The 15260-nt window shown below is 46.2% G+C and overlaps 1 protein-coding gene across 1 annotated transcript in view; it reads right to left on the bottom strand.

Annotated features, from left to right (window-relative positions):
- cttnbp2 (cortactin binding protein 2) overlaps positions 1-15260 on the bottom strand; it is a 50912-nt gene that overhangs the window by 19023 nt on the left and 16629 nt on the right. The window contains exons 3-4 of the mRNA XM_029522261.1: positions 8388-8618; positions 2835-4248 (exon numbers count right to left, since the gene is read on the bottom strand). Coding sequence (XP_029378121.1) covers positions 2835-4248; positions 8388-8618 — 1645 coding nt within the window. The remainder of the gene's footprint in view (positions 1-2834; positions 4249-8387; positions 8619-15260) is intronic.

Raw genomic sequence — 15260 nt, 5'->3', positions numbered from 1 at the left:
TAAAAGAAAAACTTATTAATGTTATTTTGATGTCTGTGTTCACCCTGGATGACCTGGGATTGGCTTCACCATCCCCCTCGATCCAGAAACGGATAAGAAGGAGAAGAATGAATGAAGAAGCCGTACACTTTTCTCTTAATCCTGTCTGAGAGGAAATTATGTTACTAACAAATCGGTGGAATTAAAGGCAGGTTTAGTGGAGAACTGGTAGGACGACATACTGATCCTTTACTTCAGGTTCAGCTGGAACTAATCCAGGATAACTGTGGTTTTATAAACACCAAACACTAAATCCAAGTGAGGCCTAAAAGAAAATTACATTTCATTGTCTTCTTATTTTGTTTAATTTAATCATTGAATGTTGACAAATGCATGTTTTGAAGAATGCCTATTAAACTGAACTATTTCAGGTATATTTCTCAGCATTTTAAAAACAATTCCTTGAAATTCAACCGGACGTGTTTAGTGGGTTCGGACCCATCATTGGGTTTAACAGAGTTCAGAGTTTTAAAGCAGCATAAAGGAGTGCTAAATAGAAACCAGACAAATAATGCACTAAACTCAGATTTTCAGATTCCCAATGTTGTCATCATTGCTCTGGAAATTTTGGGTTTAATTCAAACCTTTTCCAGACTTCTTGTAACGGTGTTGGATTAAATCAGTGTGTGAAGCATCCTGCAGCCGGACAAAAGAGTCTGTCATCACATCGGATAACTGACAACATGATAGATGGCATTCATCTTTCAATACAAGCGTTCACCCACATTATTCAGACATTATGGACACATTATTTAGTTGGGTACTGTTTCAATTCCAGAGCAATGCTTTAACTGATTACACACAGCAAACAGATTAAATACACAACAAGGAAAAGTTCTAACTACTAAACCAACAACTTTACAAAAACTGTAACTAAAGCGTTACGGCTCTACTGAGAGCTGATGTGCCAAAGTCTAAAGCTGCTACTTCAGTTTGTAAACCAGTTTTTTTTATGGGTTGAAAATTAGTTAAATTAGTTAGAAAAAGGGAGAACAAAGAGTTTGAGTGCAGACATTTGTCTCACAGAACAGAAAAAATATGTAGCGTGTAGAAAAAGTGCTGCAGGGTATCTCAAGGACAAGGATCGCAGCCGCCATTATGGTTGTACCAGAAAAGTACAAGGGCTGCAAAAACGTGTCTGGCAGCAGAGGGGTGAGATTGTTCCCTGGCTGGAAATGCTAATAAATAAGTCTTGGAAGTAACAGAATAGGATTTATCCCCCACAAGTGAGCAACGGCTTTATCGGACCTGCAGTCAAATTAAATTACCTCTGAAAGGCTTAAAATGCTTTTCACCCAATCCTTAAGAGAGAAATCTGACTTTTAGCCTTCATAATGTCCTTTAATACCAATCTCCTGAAATGGCCATTACATTATTAATGGCCACCATCATCAACTCAGAGCAGCAGTAATGTAAAGTCCATAAAAGATATTTTTAAATTCTGCGAACTACTTAATGTTGGCACTGCTTCGTTTAAATACAATAGGTTATATTAAGTATATAAACCAGCGCTGTCTCTGCATCGGAAAAGTGGCATGACAGTTAGCTAGCTGGTTAGCAAGCTAACTTCATTTGATGAAAGTAACAGGTAGAAGCAGCAAAAACAAAAACCAAAATAACTGCTTTCCATCTCTGGGTGAAGTTTGGCTGTTAATGCTAACGGTGGCTATGAAGCAATAGCTAAACTTACAAATAGTTCTTTTTACATTTTACTTTGTTGGCAACCTTAGTTATCCAAAGAGACAGTGCAGCTTTAATGTGTTTCACATCCGGGAAACATCTGCATGCAAAGAACAGGAGGAGTTTTAGAAGTTCAACATATTCAACAGGTATATTTAAGGACATTTCCAGTTTATTACCAACTTCATTTTGCTCTCCGAAGTTTCAGTAACGTGATTAACAAAATTTGAGAGTCAAGAAACCAACAGTAAGAATACCTTTAATGTTGGTAAGGATCTCTGTGGACACAACCACAGTAAGTAAAGTAGATTTGAATTGAACTGAGAATTTTTTGTATGAACTGTGATGCAAGTAAAAGATCTGATAATCTCTGATGTCAGGAATGAACTATGTTTTTTTTAGTGAGGCCATTTTTTTTTTCTGCTGACGGCATTATGGGCCAAATTCAGAGATAACACCCAGGTTGTAATAAACTGGCATTATTCTTAACTCATACCACACAAGTACAACCAAGCAAAGCACAACAAGCACATCCAAAGATGTAATGTAAAGATTTATATCAAAAGGACTCATACAGAGTGCCGTCGGTAACACAGGAAGGACAAGTTGATGAAAGCTAACACAGGAAGAGTGCAGGAAGTGGAAAAGTGGCCGTGGCATGCTAACGGAAAGGGAAGAGGGGAAGGGAGGGCAAGAGCAGCCTCTGGCATCAGCTTCAGAAAGGATAGGGGTTACTGGTTACTGAAGGCCCACAAACCAGCCTGAGAACCCAAGAGGGGAATATCTGGTTTGCCTCAATCCACCCTGACTTTTTCCTTCCGAGACACAGCTAACCAACCGATGGAAAAATGTGACCACCTGGGAGACAAAAGTGTCCAGAGCGAGGACATGAGAAGGAGAGGTGAGTAGAGAGAATGCAGCGAGCGACATCGGATCTACCACAAACCGAACTGACCCCAGTGCTATTCTGCGTCGCATTCCTGCAGTAAGACCGGATTCGCGGTGACCTGATCACTATGCTCGGCTACGCTAGGCTAGCATCAACCGTGGAGAGACAGCGGGAGAGGAGAGGCAGAAGAGCTGGAGGGAGACGGAGCACAGAGGAGCCCCTTTACCTGATGCTGTTGCCAGGGGGCTGCCTGCTGAGGCACGGGAGCTACGGGAGGATGGAGCGCTAATGGAGGAGGAGGAGGTGGTGGAGGGAGGGTTTATGGAGCAGGGGCTACTGACAGTGGTGGCGGGGCTGATGACGGGGGGGCACTCTGCACATGCTGCTGCCGGCTGCCGCTGAGGGCCCCGGCTGAGCCCCGGAGAGCGGGACTGGGGGCAGGCACCCACCTGAGAGGCAGTCAGGGCTGGGACCAGGTCCAGGGCGGGTTTGGGTGGCAGCTGGGGCGTGGCGGGTTTTAACCCCGCCCCAGGGGAACGGCTGCTGTCCCCCACCACCTTGATAGGTGGGTGAGGAGGAGAGGGGGTCTGGGAAAGCCCTGGCTTTTTGGGAGGGATAGGGGGAGGGTTTCCCCGGTCGATCCTGGCCACCGTCGGCGACTTGAGGCCAATGGGATGGCTCAGGCGGCTGGGAAAAGGGCCTCCTTCTGAGGCAGAGTGAGGCAGACCTGGACGCAGGGGTCCGGCGCCTCCTGCCGGAGGGCTGGTGAAGCGCGACAGAACCTGCGTGACGGTGTGACGGGCTTGCTGCTTGGCGGCAAAGTTGTCGCGGTTAGTGGGGGACAGGTCACGGGCCGGTGGACTCTGGGACGCTGTGCCATTTTGGTCCTGTTCCTGGAACTTGTAACGGGCCGCCTGGACACGGGGGCTGAGCCCGGTGGGTAAGCCGTGGGGGGGCTGGCCCTCTGAGCCATTCTCTGTCTGTGCCAGCCCTCCTGAGCTGCTGTGGACGATCCCCCGGCCAGACGTCTTTGGCAGACTCAGGCCGACATAGTTGGCAGGGGTTGGTTTGACGGGTATGGTGAGGGGTGTCTTCTTGGGGCCCTCCACCTCAGTGGGGGGCAGGTCCGTTTGGCAAGACGCCGTTCGAGAGCTGATGGGCTCTGTGGCTACGGAAACAGATGTCAGGGGTTTAGGTTTGGGTGGCGTGCTGGTGGCAGCAGCAGGTTGGGCGACAGCAGCATCCTTCCCGCCGCCTTGTTCAGTCCTGAGCTGCTCCACCTGCTGCCGCAGACTCTGGCTCTCAGCCTCCTCGCGGCCCAGCCTGGCGCGCAGCTGTTCCCGTTCTGTATCAAACTCGGACAGCTGTTTCTCCATCTTGGCCTCCATCTGTTGGCTGCGCTGCCGCTCGGTGCTTAGCTCCTCCTGCAGCCGGCCAGAGGTGCGACTCTCCTCGTCCAGGCGTGCTTGGAGTTCGTCGAAGCGCTGCGACTCCTCGACCACCCGCGTGGCGAGCTGCTTACACTCTCGGACCAACATCATGACGATGTGCTTGTTCTTCTCTCGTTCATCCTTCAGCTGCGCCGTCAGCTTGCGGTGCTCCTGCTCCAAACTCTGAAGCTGCAGCTTCTCCATCTCCAGCTGGAAGAAACATGAACACAGTGTCAGGTGTCTGTTGCACAAATCAACGGGTACCTAGAGATCAAAACGTGGGTGACTTGTGCTTGTTGTCGATTCCCTTCTGTTACAGATTTATTAATAACTGATAACTAATAACTGACACATTTATCTTTTCTTTTCGGAGCATCAGCGATCAAACCACAAGCTCCATGAACATCATCGCCATGCCAACTGTCTGTGATACACTTAGCATATATCATCCATCACCTGCATAACACAGGAAACCGGGAGCACAAACACGTATTCCTGCCATCTCTGTATTAGACAGAAAACATCTGCTTGGATTTCTCTGTAATGGAACTGATCATATCAGTTTTTAGTCACTAAGCTGAAGAGAGATGAAATGACCAAAAGGAAATCAGATGGAAGGAATGAACTTGATTTAATGGGCAGGCAAGGAGGATCGATCAGATGAAAATCTGACAAAGACCAAACCTTATTAATGAAAGAGTCTGATTTATCTATTCGAAGCATCACAGCCTCTTCAGGCGTTTCATGACTTGTCAGCGTCACGGCCTCTATATCTGGAGCACCGCTGCTATTGTTAGCTCGGTGCTGGATACATGGAGGGTAACAAGGCTTAACCCGAGGCTCCCCGCCCACTCCCCAAGACTTCGCCGCTCTAACAAGCCTTGAAACAAAAGAGTCGACAACCTGCTGCCCTCGTCGCAAACTAGACCCCCTTCCTCTGCTCCTCCGCCAGCCTGACTCCAAACCATCGGGGAGAACATGTGAGCACCAGCTGATGCTGCGGAGGAGCGAGGGAGGCGTGGAGGGAATGCCAGTTGTTACTCAAAAGGAAGTGCTACGGCGAGCTGCTAATTGGGTGAGGATTATGTCTGTTGTAAATCAGCCTCAAAGCCTCCGGAGAACAAAGTCAGAGATGCTGTCGTGGTGGAGACTCGCTGGGCAGCTCAGACCAAAACCAGACAGGATTAAGACGAGTTTATAAATCGTGAGTGGCAATTAAATTCAGCAAACACTGACACCGCTGTGACACAAAGGCACAGTTGGGAAATCCTCTAAAATGGTGCCGACAGAAGTGCTCACTGGATCGTCAAAGCTTTTCGCCCGACCTTGGAGTGTAAGCGGATTGATAATTCCAACTGCTGTGTGGGCAGATTTTTTTCAAAAGACTTCAAGGAACAGCAACTTTTTTGGACCAATCTGAGCTACTTTCCGTAGAGAGGAGTCATCGGACGTACCGAGCGAGACGATGTTGGGTTTGGCTACTTCTGACATAAACAAGCTTCTAACTTTCCCCCCGTGCGATAATATTTTCACTTCCAAATATAGCAGAAATAACAACAGTCTTTGTCTTTAACTCATGTTGTGTATTTGCTGATGTTATCAGGCAACTTTGTGGTTATAAAATCAGTTAACTGGCTGCATTTCTGTCGCTATTTTAAACTTTTCCAACTCTCCGACAAAACAGGAGGAGGAAAACATGGAAATGAGAAAAGCTTCGTTAAAATACTGCAAACAGAAAAAGAGCTTAAATCTGCTGACACCAGTCTGAATCTGAAAAAGCCCCACCATGAGTCTGACCCCCCCCCACACACACACACACACACACACATCAGGAGCTGCTGAGTCATCTACAAACAGTAGCAGCCTCCTAACTCTCCGTACAGTGTAAATACAGACAGATACTCTCCAACACCGCTCCCCTTTTCATGAACCTGGATTAGCAAACTCTAAATCTACGGTTCTCCAGTTGGCCACGTGCAGACTGACAGCATGACACCAGCCAACTGTTGATTTTCTTACGACTCGATGTTCACAACGGATTTAAAGCAGGAAGCATCACGCTACAACTTATTCTGACTGTTTTCAGTTTTTTTTTTTGTTTTTTTTTTTGATGGATGAGCCTCCAACTTCTTCTGCAGAGCTTCTATGCGGCAGTAATTCGTCTGCACTGATCTCATTAAACTCAAAAGAAATGTGTGCACCGGGAGTCCAATCTTTGCTCCTGCTTAAAATAATAATGACATGAAACCATTTTCCCAGGAATACCTGTGGTAGCACCGTTGCCCTCCGGACTTGAGATCTCCCACTGTCTAATGAAATATTTAAATAAAGATTACAAGGCGGGAGAAAAAAGAAAGATCCATCATGAGGGGATGAGGGAAGGAGGAAGCATGAGGAGGAGGAGACAGCGGTCGGGGGACTATTTTAGGAAAAAGGAATTTCAGCAGCAACAGTCGCGGCCTTGCTTCCAATTCCAGCCTCACAACACCAACATCTGACGACACTCACAAAAGCTCGCAAGTACAGAATTGCTTTGTCGTCGTCATCGTTGGCGTAACAGAAGAGGGGGCAAGACTTGAATTCTGAATTCATGACTGATTCATGCAGGAGATGAGGCAGAGAACAGGGGGGTGTTTCATTACGGCTATAAACCGATTGAGTGTGTTATGTACAGACGCCCGCCCGCCTTCAGCTTGCCTGACGCCTCATGGATAATTCAGCAGCTTACTCACAGGAGGACGACAGGAGTGGAGACGGATGGAGAGGACAAAGATAGCGCTGACTGTCCCGGTGAAATCCACTCTACCCGGCAACTAGAGCGCCCTCCGAGTGCTCCGAGCTCGTGACTTTCAGCCGTGTTGGTTCTGAAAGGTTAAAGGCGACAGCGTCATGCCCTGCCGGTGACCGTTCAGCTACGACTGGGCAATCAGCGGCGACACGGGCGATTTATTCTGCGCTGAAGAGGGTAAACTGTTGCTTTTGTTTTATTTTCTCATTCATTTTAAGGTCAAATCAATCAAATGCCTCTCAAGGTCAAAACATTCTGGCAGCGCTGTCTCCACCCCCAGAAAACAGCATTCCTTTAGCGTTTTTTCCGTTTTTTTCGTGGAGGATGCTCTGATGAAGACAGAGAACATCACCCAGGGGTTTGTCAACTGATGTTTTTAAAGCCTTGAGTTTGCAATTTTGCCATTTTTATTTTGTTTTAGAAAGTCTACGTTCCTCTAAACGGGCCGATTGCTTTAAAAATCAACATCATGTTGAGCTGGCACGACACAATCTGACTGAGTCGTCCTCTGATGGTGGTCACATAGAACAGATGTTTGAGACTCTTTATTTTTGGTTTCACTTTATTGACCCAGACACAACATCCAGTCCTGCAGTCAGTCTGTGGTCCAGGTTCTCCGCCTTAAAAAGACGATGCCACAATTAGCTTTAATCTTCCATCCTCATCCTTGGAGCCAAATCTCTCTCTCTCTCTAAGAGAATGGGGTTATTAAAAAAGATACAACTTTATTCTCCAATCTAAGTGAACAAAAACATTTTGGTCCAACTCACCAGCGTAGTGTGTGTGTGTGTGTGTTCACACACTGATACACAAACTCTATTTAACCAGCTTTCCTTTGAAAACAGCCAACTCCTACCTCGCCCTTCCTTCCTTCTTCCATAGCTCCATCTGTATGTGTGTGTCTGCGGTTACACAGCTTCAGCTTGGCTCAAAAACAGTATCATCTCTGTTATCACAACAAGGTTCAGGTACAGGACACACACACACACACACACACACGGTGTTTCCTCTATTACTCACCCACGGTCATTCTGCCAGCCTCACAACCAAACACTTTGACACATCCATATTCCTGAACAGGGACGGAGAAAAAAAATGGGACAAAGCCACAGCAGACATCTGGCTGTCCAGTTAATGAGAGCCACATAATCCTAAAGACACAAACACACACACACACCGTCAGCCATCCAAAATAGAAATGACACACCAGAATTAAGTTCACACACACACACACACACACACACACACACACACAATGTTGCTCCAATCCTCATCATCTGATGCTCAAGCATATACTGAAAATATCAACACGCACAGGAAGACAAATTTCCTCCATCGACTTTGTGCTGCAGATATTTGTGAGTAAATAAACACAATCTGTGGTCGGACAGGAGATGGTGTAAACACAGACCACGTCTTAATCTGACAGCTAATTTTACATCAACACAAACTAATCGATGGCGCCTTTGGCTCTGTAGGAACTCCGGCTCTGCTGTCGGTGCAACACGAGCGCAGCAGGATGATCTTTTGGGGACAATGCATCCCCCTCTCGGTGTCTTACCCTCTTCTGGCGGCTCTCGGCGGCAGCCAGCTGGGCTGACATGCGTTCCTGCATCTTCCTGCAGTGCGCCATGACGGCCTCCAGGACAGAGATGGGGCTGGAGCCCAGAGGCCGCCGTTCGGCGTCTCCTCTGGGGACGCCGCATTCAAAGTCCCTCTGAAGAGCCAGGAAAGGGTCGGTCAGGCTGTAGTGTCCGTACCGCTCCTGGAGGAACACCTCCTTCCTCTGGGCCTGGAGAGAGAAGAGGGAGGAGGTGAAGATCAGTTTTAATCACATCAAACAGTCTCAGCTCCAGATCTCCTGGACGTCATTCATACCAGCCCCCCCATTTCTTCCCACCACCCGCCTGTCCGACTCCACCACCACTCAGCACTGCAGCAGCCGCGGCCGCTCTCGGGTTTCACAGGCAGACGGAGGTGAGGGATCAAGTCTTTTGAGCTGGTTACTGGATAATGTTGAGCTGGGTGTCACAGACCGGACCAGGTATCATCATGGGTTCATTCAAGGTCCGGACCGGCTGACAAAAATAAAAATAAATTAAAAGAAGCGAGATGAGCAAAGAGCCTTCAGCTGCACAGCTGCACCTTCTAATGTTCATCATTCATCTTCCAACTTTGGAGAATGTAAACAGATTCATGTTCAGCAGATGTTTGGGCAGCTCGGCATGACAAGCATCGCTTTTACATCTAAAAAAAAAAAAAATGAAAACAAACAAACACACGAGGGAAACGTAACATTGGCAGAAAGTGTTCAGCAACATCCTGGGGGGGGGGACTTCAGGAACATGAAAATCAAATCAAATCTGAGCACTCAGCAGTCCATTCAGACACAACTGAAACAAAACCATGACAAAGACACACACTTTAAGAAGAAAATCTGTAATCCAGAAACTGTACAGTTCACGTGTAGGATATTTAAACTTGTACAACAATGTAACAGTAGAACTGAACTACTCTTAAACACGAAGAGCAAACTGATTTACTGATAATTTGTTGTGAGTTAAAAAAAAACACAATTTAAGTGTAGTTAATTTGGCAGATGGTGGGATGGTGAGCGCCTGCTGCGTTTTATTTTCACTGCAAACGATGACAGTAAAAATCCGGCGAGTGGAGCTCGGCAACAATAACACCTGCTCTCAATCATCCTGACCGCTCGCTGTAATCCAACGGTCAAATAATACCCGACCGAAACCAACTTGGCTGCAGCACGGCAGCTGCGCCGAGACCAAAGCCTCTGACCATAAGTGGTGGTGAGAGACTACAGCGCACAATCTCCAGACACAAACTCAGGCAGAGAGCAGACTGCAGGAGGAAGACGAAGAGGATTCTCTGCTGCAGAAATTCACCGATGATTAAATCACCGAGCTGCAGGAAGCGCTCCAGTTTTATCGTGAAAGGTGAATGAAGGAGCAAAAAGCATCTTACAAACTACAAACCCGCTCTTCCGTCAACGCCGCTGAACAAGCTGTTAAATAACAAGTTTATTTTAAAGAACCATGATTCACATCTACCGGCGACAGAAGGCTGGTGAGGGAGGAATATTTAATAACCGGGCGAGAGACGTTTGAGATGAAGTGTGGAGGCGAGAAAGGAGACAAAGCGCCAGAGAGTGAATCAGAGACAAAGAGGGACAAGCGACAGGAAGGTGCTGAGAGACGCTTTGCCAAAGAAGGAGATGAAGAGAGTTTGGAAAGTCAAAACGCGCACACACACACACACAAAAAAAAAAAAGAGCACGAGTGTCAAGATTTATAGGTGAATCCCGGGAAGATGGAGGCAGCGGTTGATGCCGTCGGCCAACTGGGAGCAGGCCAACATCAACACACACACCACCACGGAAAGGTGTGTGCAACAATACAAAGATGATTCAGTTGGTGAAAACCGGAAAAAAAACCAGCGAAAACTACGACTGAAGGAAAATGTTTCTTTCTTCCTGCTCTTCTGTCTTTGTGAGGAGACTCGTTGACATAATCAACCCTCAAAATGGGGAAATTCAAAGCAAAAACACCATCGGCTATCACTAAAAACCAAGAAAAACTCAGTGATGAGAAGATGGAACCGGGAGTTCTTTAGTGTCTTTGTTTAGAAAAACAACAATAATTCAACTGCTGAGCTCTAAACACAACAGCAGGCGCCTTAATCTCCAGTAAGCAGCGGAGGCAGCGTCTGCGCAGAGCTCCAAAGTAAATAATCAGGACTGATGCGGTGCCATCTTTAAATTGGCCTTCGGCTCGTCGGCTCTTCCTGTAAATATTTACGCAGCGGCGGAGACCAGGCGGCCGGCTGCTGCTCGTCTGGACCGTCGCTCATCAGCGTTGAAGTGGTTTACTTCACAAATACCAGCTGATATCGTGTATACACAACATGTGACCCTGCTTTGATTCAAAATGACGCCTTTAAAATTGTTTAGTTTCATATCCTCACTCATGAGTAGCTGAAGCTCATTCCCATTAGGCAGAGTCAGACCTTGCACCTTATTCAACTGCACTTCCTGTTTGCCAGGCTCAGAGGTCAGAGGTCAGAGGCCATCCTATTAAAGGCTGAGGGTTATAGCCAGAGGAGCTAAACCCTCCCATCAGCTGTTGGACGCTGGGAATCCCCGAGGCGCCATCGATCCACCGGATCAATCGGCTGTCACGAAAGGAAAGCCTCATTATGCACTCCGGCTTGTTATGGTTTGTAACATGGGCTTTTATTTTGTATTTCTGCATTCAGGTGAACTTTTATTATGAAAAAAAAGTCAGTGCCAACTGCCGATCTCTTTATTAAATTTAATCCAGGTTTCGATCTGAATACAGCAGAGAAGGCTGATGAGTGTTTAACTATGATATCATCTATTCATTTCTTTTTTCACTACTTTAACCCACAGACTTTGGGCTAAAAAGCACTCAGATTATATTGAAGTCTATGGGAAAATGCCCCTCCTCCTCCCTGATTTATCAGCTCAGTAAACGTTTTCCTGATGAGTTTATGGTTCAAGTTCTTCAAAACAACATGATGCTCGTTTTGAAAAGTGATGCTCCCACTTAGAGGAAAACAGACCAGAAAGCAGGTGATGCAAAAACAAAAACAAGACGGTCGACAGCCCTGTTTTATATTTCAATGTTGTGTTTGTCAGATTACAACAACAGCTACAGCATTTTATTACATGACAGTTCATTAGCTGATATTTCTGATGTCTCCATTATGAGTGACAGGCCACAGCTGCCACTGCTTAAAACCAATTAAATACGATGTTTACCTGCTGGTTTGGAGGAGAGGGGGGGTAATGTCAGTATATTTACAAGGGAAGCAGCAGTAACTCTAGTATTTACAAGTGGAGCTGCGGCCGAGAGCTCCCGGCGAGATCTCAGTATTATTAGCATCAACCTTTACAGGCATGTTGTACTCAGTGGGTGAGAGGGTTCAGGGAACAGAGCCAGAAAAAGAGAGAGAGGAGGGAACCAGTGATGGATCGCTGCAGGAGAAGGTGGAGACAGGTGGAGACAGGCGAAGGAGGCGGAGGATGCTCAGTGTCCTCCACGCAAAGCGCATCGCCAATTTAAGGTTTAATGAACTCGCAGCAGCCATTCGAGGCGCTCGCAAAAAAACGTGGGAAAACTGGAAACTGCGGAAAGGGGGAGGGGCCAGGAGAAGGGGTCCGCCCCCAAATAACAGGAAGTACACGAGAAAAGACGCTTTCTTTAAATCTACTGAAGCACAACAATGAACAATGAATCACAACTGCAGCTCAGCTCCTGATCATCACAGCGGCGCTTGGAACAAATTATCTGAGTGTTGATGATCTTCAGTCATCGTTGGAATAATGATATCATTATCACGAGCTGTTCTCTAGAAGCTAAAGCGGTTCCAAATCATTCCAGTTATGATTTATGAATAAATGAATAAAGTTTAACCAAAAATTGGGTTTTATGGGATGGGATGAGTTCCTGTATCTACAATAAAATATTCATAAAAGAAACCTTAGCTTGAATTAAATGATAAATCCAAAACCACGAACTCGCTCATCTAATTCAAGTGCTGCTATTTAATTTCAAGGCACCTTTAAACATTGTGCTGACTTGATTTATTGGTTATGAAGTTCAAATTTAAATTCTGGTGAAACTTGGTTCAGATAAAATAGTGCTGCAGTTTAGTGAGTTTTTTTTTCCCCCCTTTGGACGTTTTAAACATTTGGATCAAATTAAATGAAATCAATAATGAAAGTTAAAAAAAAAAAACAAATCAGTTCCAGCTTTTGTTTAACCACAAAACAACAACAAAATAAATACGGACACCACAGAAATCTGTTTTTCCAACTGGTGAAGATTATGTAATGTTGTCAGATTATGTAACACAACTGTTGTGTTACTGTGACGATCGGGGATGTTTATTGGCGTTTAAAAGCACTGAAGGACAAAGAGTGTGTTACCGATACGACATGAATTCAGTCGTGCATTCAGCTCTCGGCTGAATGATGGAAATGTGTGGAGTAATCGGAGAGCCTGGAGGAGGAACACGATCGCAGCTGCTCAGCCAGAAGAGCTTTCTTGTCCAAACAGTCCAAAGTGATGCTGGTTTCCAGCTGCGGGGCTTTTAATCAACACTTCCTGTCAGCTGCTGTGCTGCCAGTTACGCCTTCGCTGCGATGACGCGGCCACGTCGATAAATGGATCTGTTGATCTGTGAGCTCCTGTTTCAGTCAGGTGGGGTCGGGTCAGCTTCACCCAGTTCACAACACCAATACCTGTTCTTTTATTATCTCAGAGCCGCGTTAAGAAACTCCCCTGGACTTTTTGGGAGTTTTTGCGTCTGCTTTGTGGCTAAGGTTAGCTTCATTCCTTTATCCGTCCAGAGCTGTTTCTAGAATGAAAAATAAATAAATCACAGTTTAAACTCTGATAAGTAACATTTTCTCCCACGACATCCGAATGACTTCATAAAATTGTGCTGAAATTATTACAAAAATCAAACGCAACAGCTTTCCCAGTTTTACTGCGTCCATATGAAAATGTTCATTCAGACATTTGTCGGATGACATAAAGCCACACTGAAACACTAGTATGGACGGGAAAGTGGAACAGGGATGTTTGGAGGTCAGAATCTCGGTCTCAAAAAACTAAAACTTTATGTGATTGTGGTCTTTCTTTTTTTTTTTTTGTAGAAAATGCACGATGAGCGCCGCCTCAGTTTCCGACTTCCACTCCGCCCCGAGCCGTCCGTCACATCCTGGCGATCACGGATCAGCACCATCGGAAATTTCAGGCTGTAAATGTGAAGAAATTAAACCTTGGCACGTCGACAGCCATGCGGCTGTTTTCGGCGCTAACCGACCTGATTTATGCTCCACTCCTGAGGTGGCTCCACATTGACTCCAAGCTCGATTTGGTTTTCTAGGTCAGAGCAGAGACGGGCTGCCAAACAGCAAATTAGGAGCCGGCACTGGCTGAAGAGAAGGAGGCGTTGGGGGGGGTGGGGGGGGCTTTTTAGATACAGTTCTGGTCTCAAGAGATATGGAAACCTGAACACAGCGTGGTGGGTGGATAGACCCTTTGGGATCTATGGCGGGAGTCCCGAGGCCCATCTGTCATTCACACTCATGCATGCACACCAATTAACCCATCTTCGCTTCGACGGGCATTCTCCCAAATTATCAGTCAGTGAGCTGAGATCTGCCCGTGACATTTAAACCCAATAAAGCACGGAACATAAAACTACACTTTCAACACTTAACGTGGTCGAGGTGTCACCTCCAGCTCACGGGGAAGCATTAAAAGATAAATAAATGAAAGGTAAAAAGTAGAGCGGCAACTAGAAGTCCGCTCACTTTATCCTCATAAGCTTTCTGAAATGTTAAAGAACAGTCAGCCAAACACACGTTTCAGTTTCAGACCCTCCAGAAAAAAAAATTGTTGTTTGTTGTTGTATGTTGTTAAAAACTGAATATTTCACCGACCTCAAATCTACCTGAAGCCGTCACTTTGTTCTGCTCTGCAAATCAAGACGATTCAAAAAGTGACTCAACAGTTAATGAATCTGAAAAATCCAACACTACCATTTCCAACTCCACCTTCCTGCCGCGCCCTCCTGGGGGGAGATTTGAATTTTTGAAGTTTTGAATAGAAAGACGAACCCGTTTGAACTCTGTGACACTTTGAACCGTCGACAGGTTGCGTAACTACGAGTGGTCGAAGCGGCTGCGTTCATCTTTTTCATCTTCCTGTTCTCCTCTCTTCATCTGTCCATCTCTCTCTGACAGTCTCTCCCGGGCGTTTCCCCTTTCTCCTTCTCCTCCCTTTCATCTCAGACTAATTTATCCCGTTTCTGCCTCGTCCTCCATTTCTCTTTGTCAAATCAAGTCGATTTCGACATGTTGATCCATCCGGCTGATTGCAGGTCAGACGCTCAGTCAGCTCTGGCTCAGATCTGATTCAGTGTTACACTAAGCACCAACCATCAGCACTGTGGAAACTGACTGAGATTGAGCCAACTTTTTTTTTTTTCTTTTTAATATAAATATCTTTCTCCCATTTTTAAGATGCTGGAGGTTTTTAAAGGAGCGGCGGAATAAAACCCAGAGGCCAAACATCCTGTGAGCTGCCGCAGCAACGTGCTTCTTAGTTATTTATTGTGGTGTTAAACGGCCGATTTGGCCCGTTCACCAACACAACAGTCAACAATCTGGAGCTGTCACGCTCACTGTAGCTCACGGAGGTAATCACGGTCCAGTTAAACGCCGTTTCCCACAGTCGTGATTCAGTCAAACGCAGACACAGGCTTTGTTCTGATGTCTTCCATTATTCACCGATAACTGTGGAAGGTCACGGCGTCACGTTGTCCATCAGTGCCGTCCGTCTGTGCTTTAGCTGGAGGGTGGGGCAGGTTCGGGTGGTGT

Source organism: Echeneis naucrates, chromosome 16, assembly GCF_900963305.1.
Source record: "Echeneis naucrates chromosome 16, fEcheNa1.1, whole genome shotgun sequence".
NCBI lineage: Eukaryota > Metazoa > Chordata > Actinopteri > Carangiformes > Echeneidae > Echeneis > Echeneis naucrates.
Note: the sequence above shows the minus strand (reverse complement) of the source record. Positions and strands in the feature narration are given on the sequence as shown.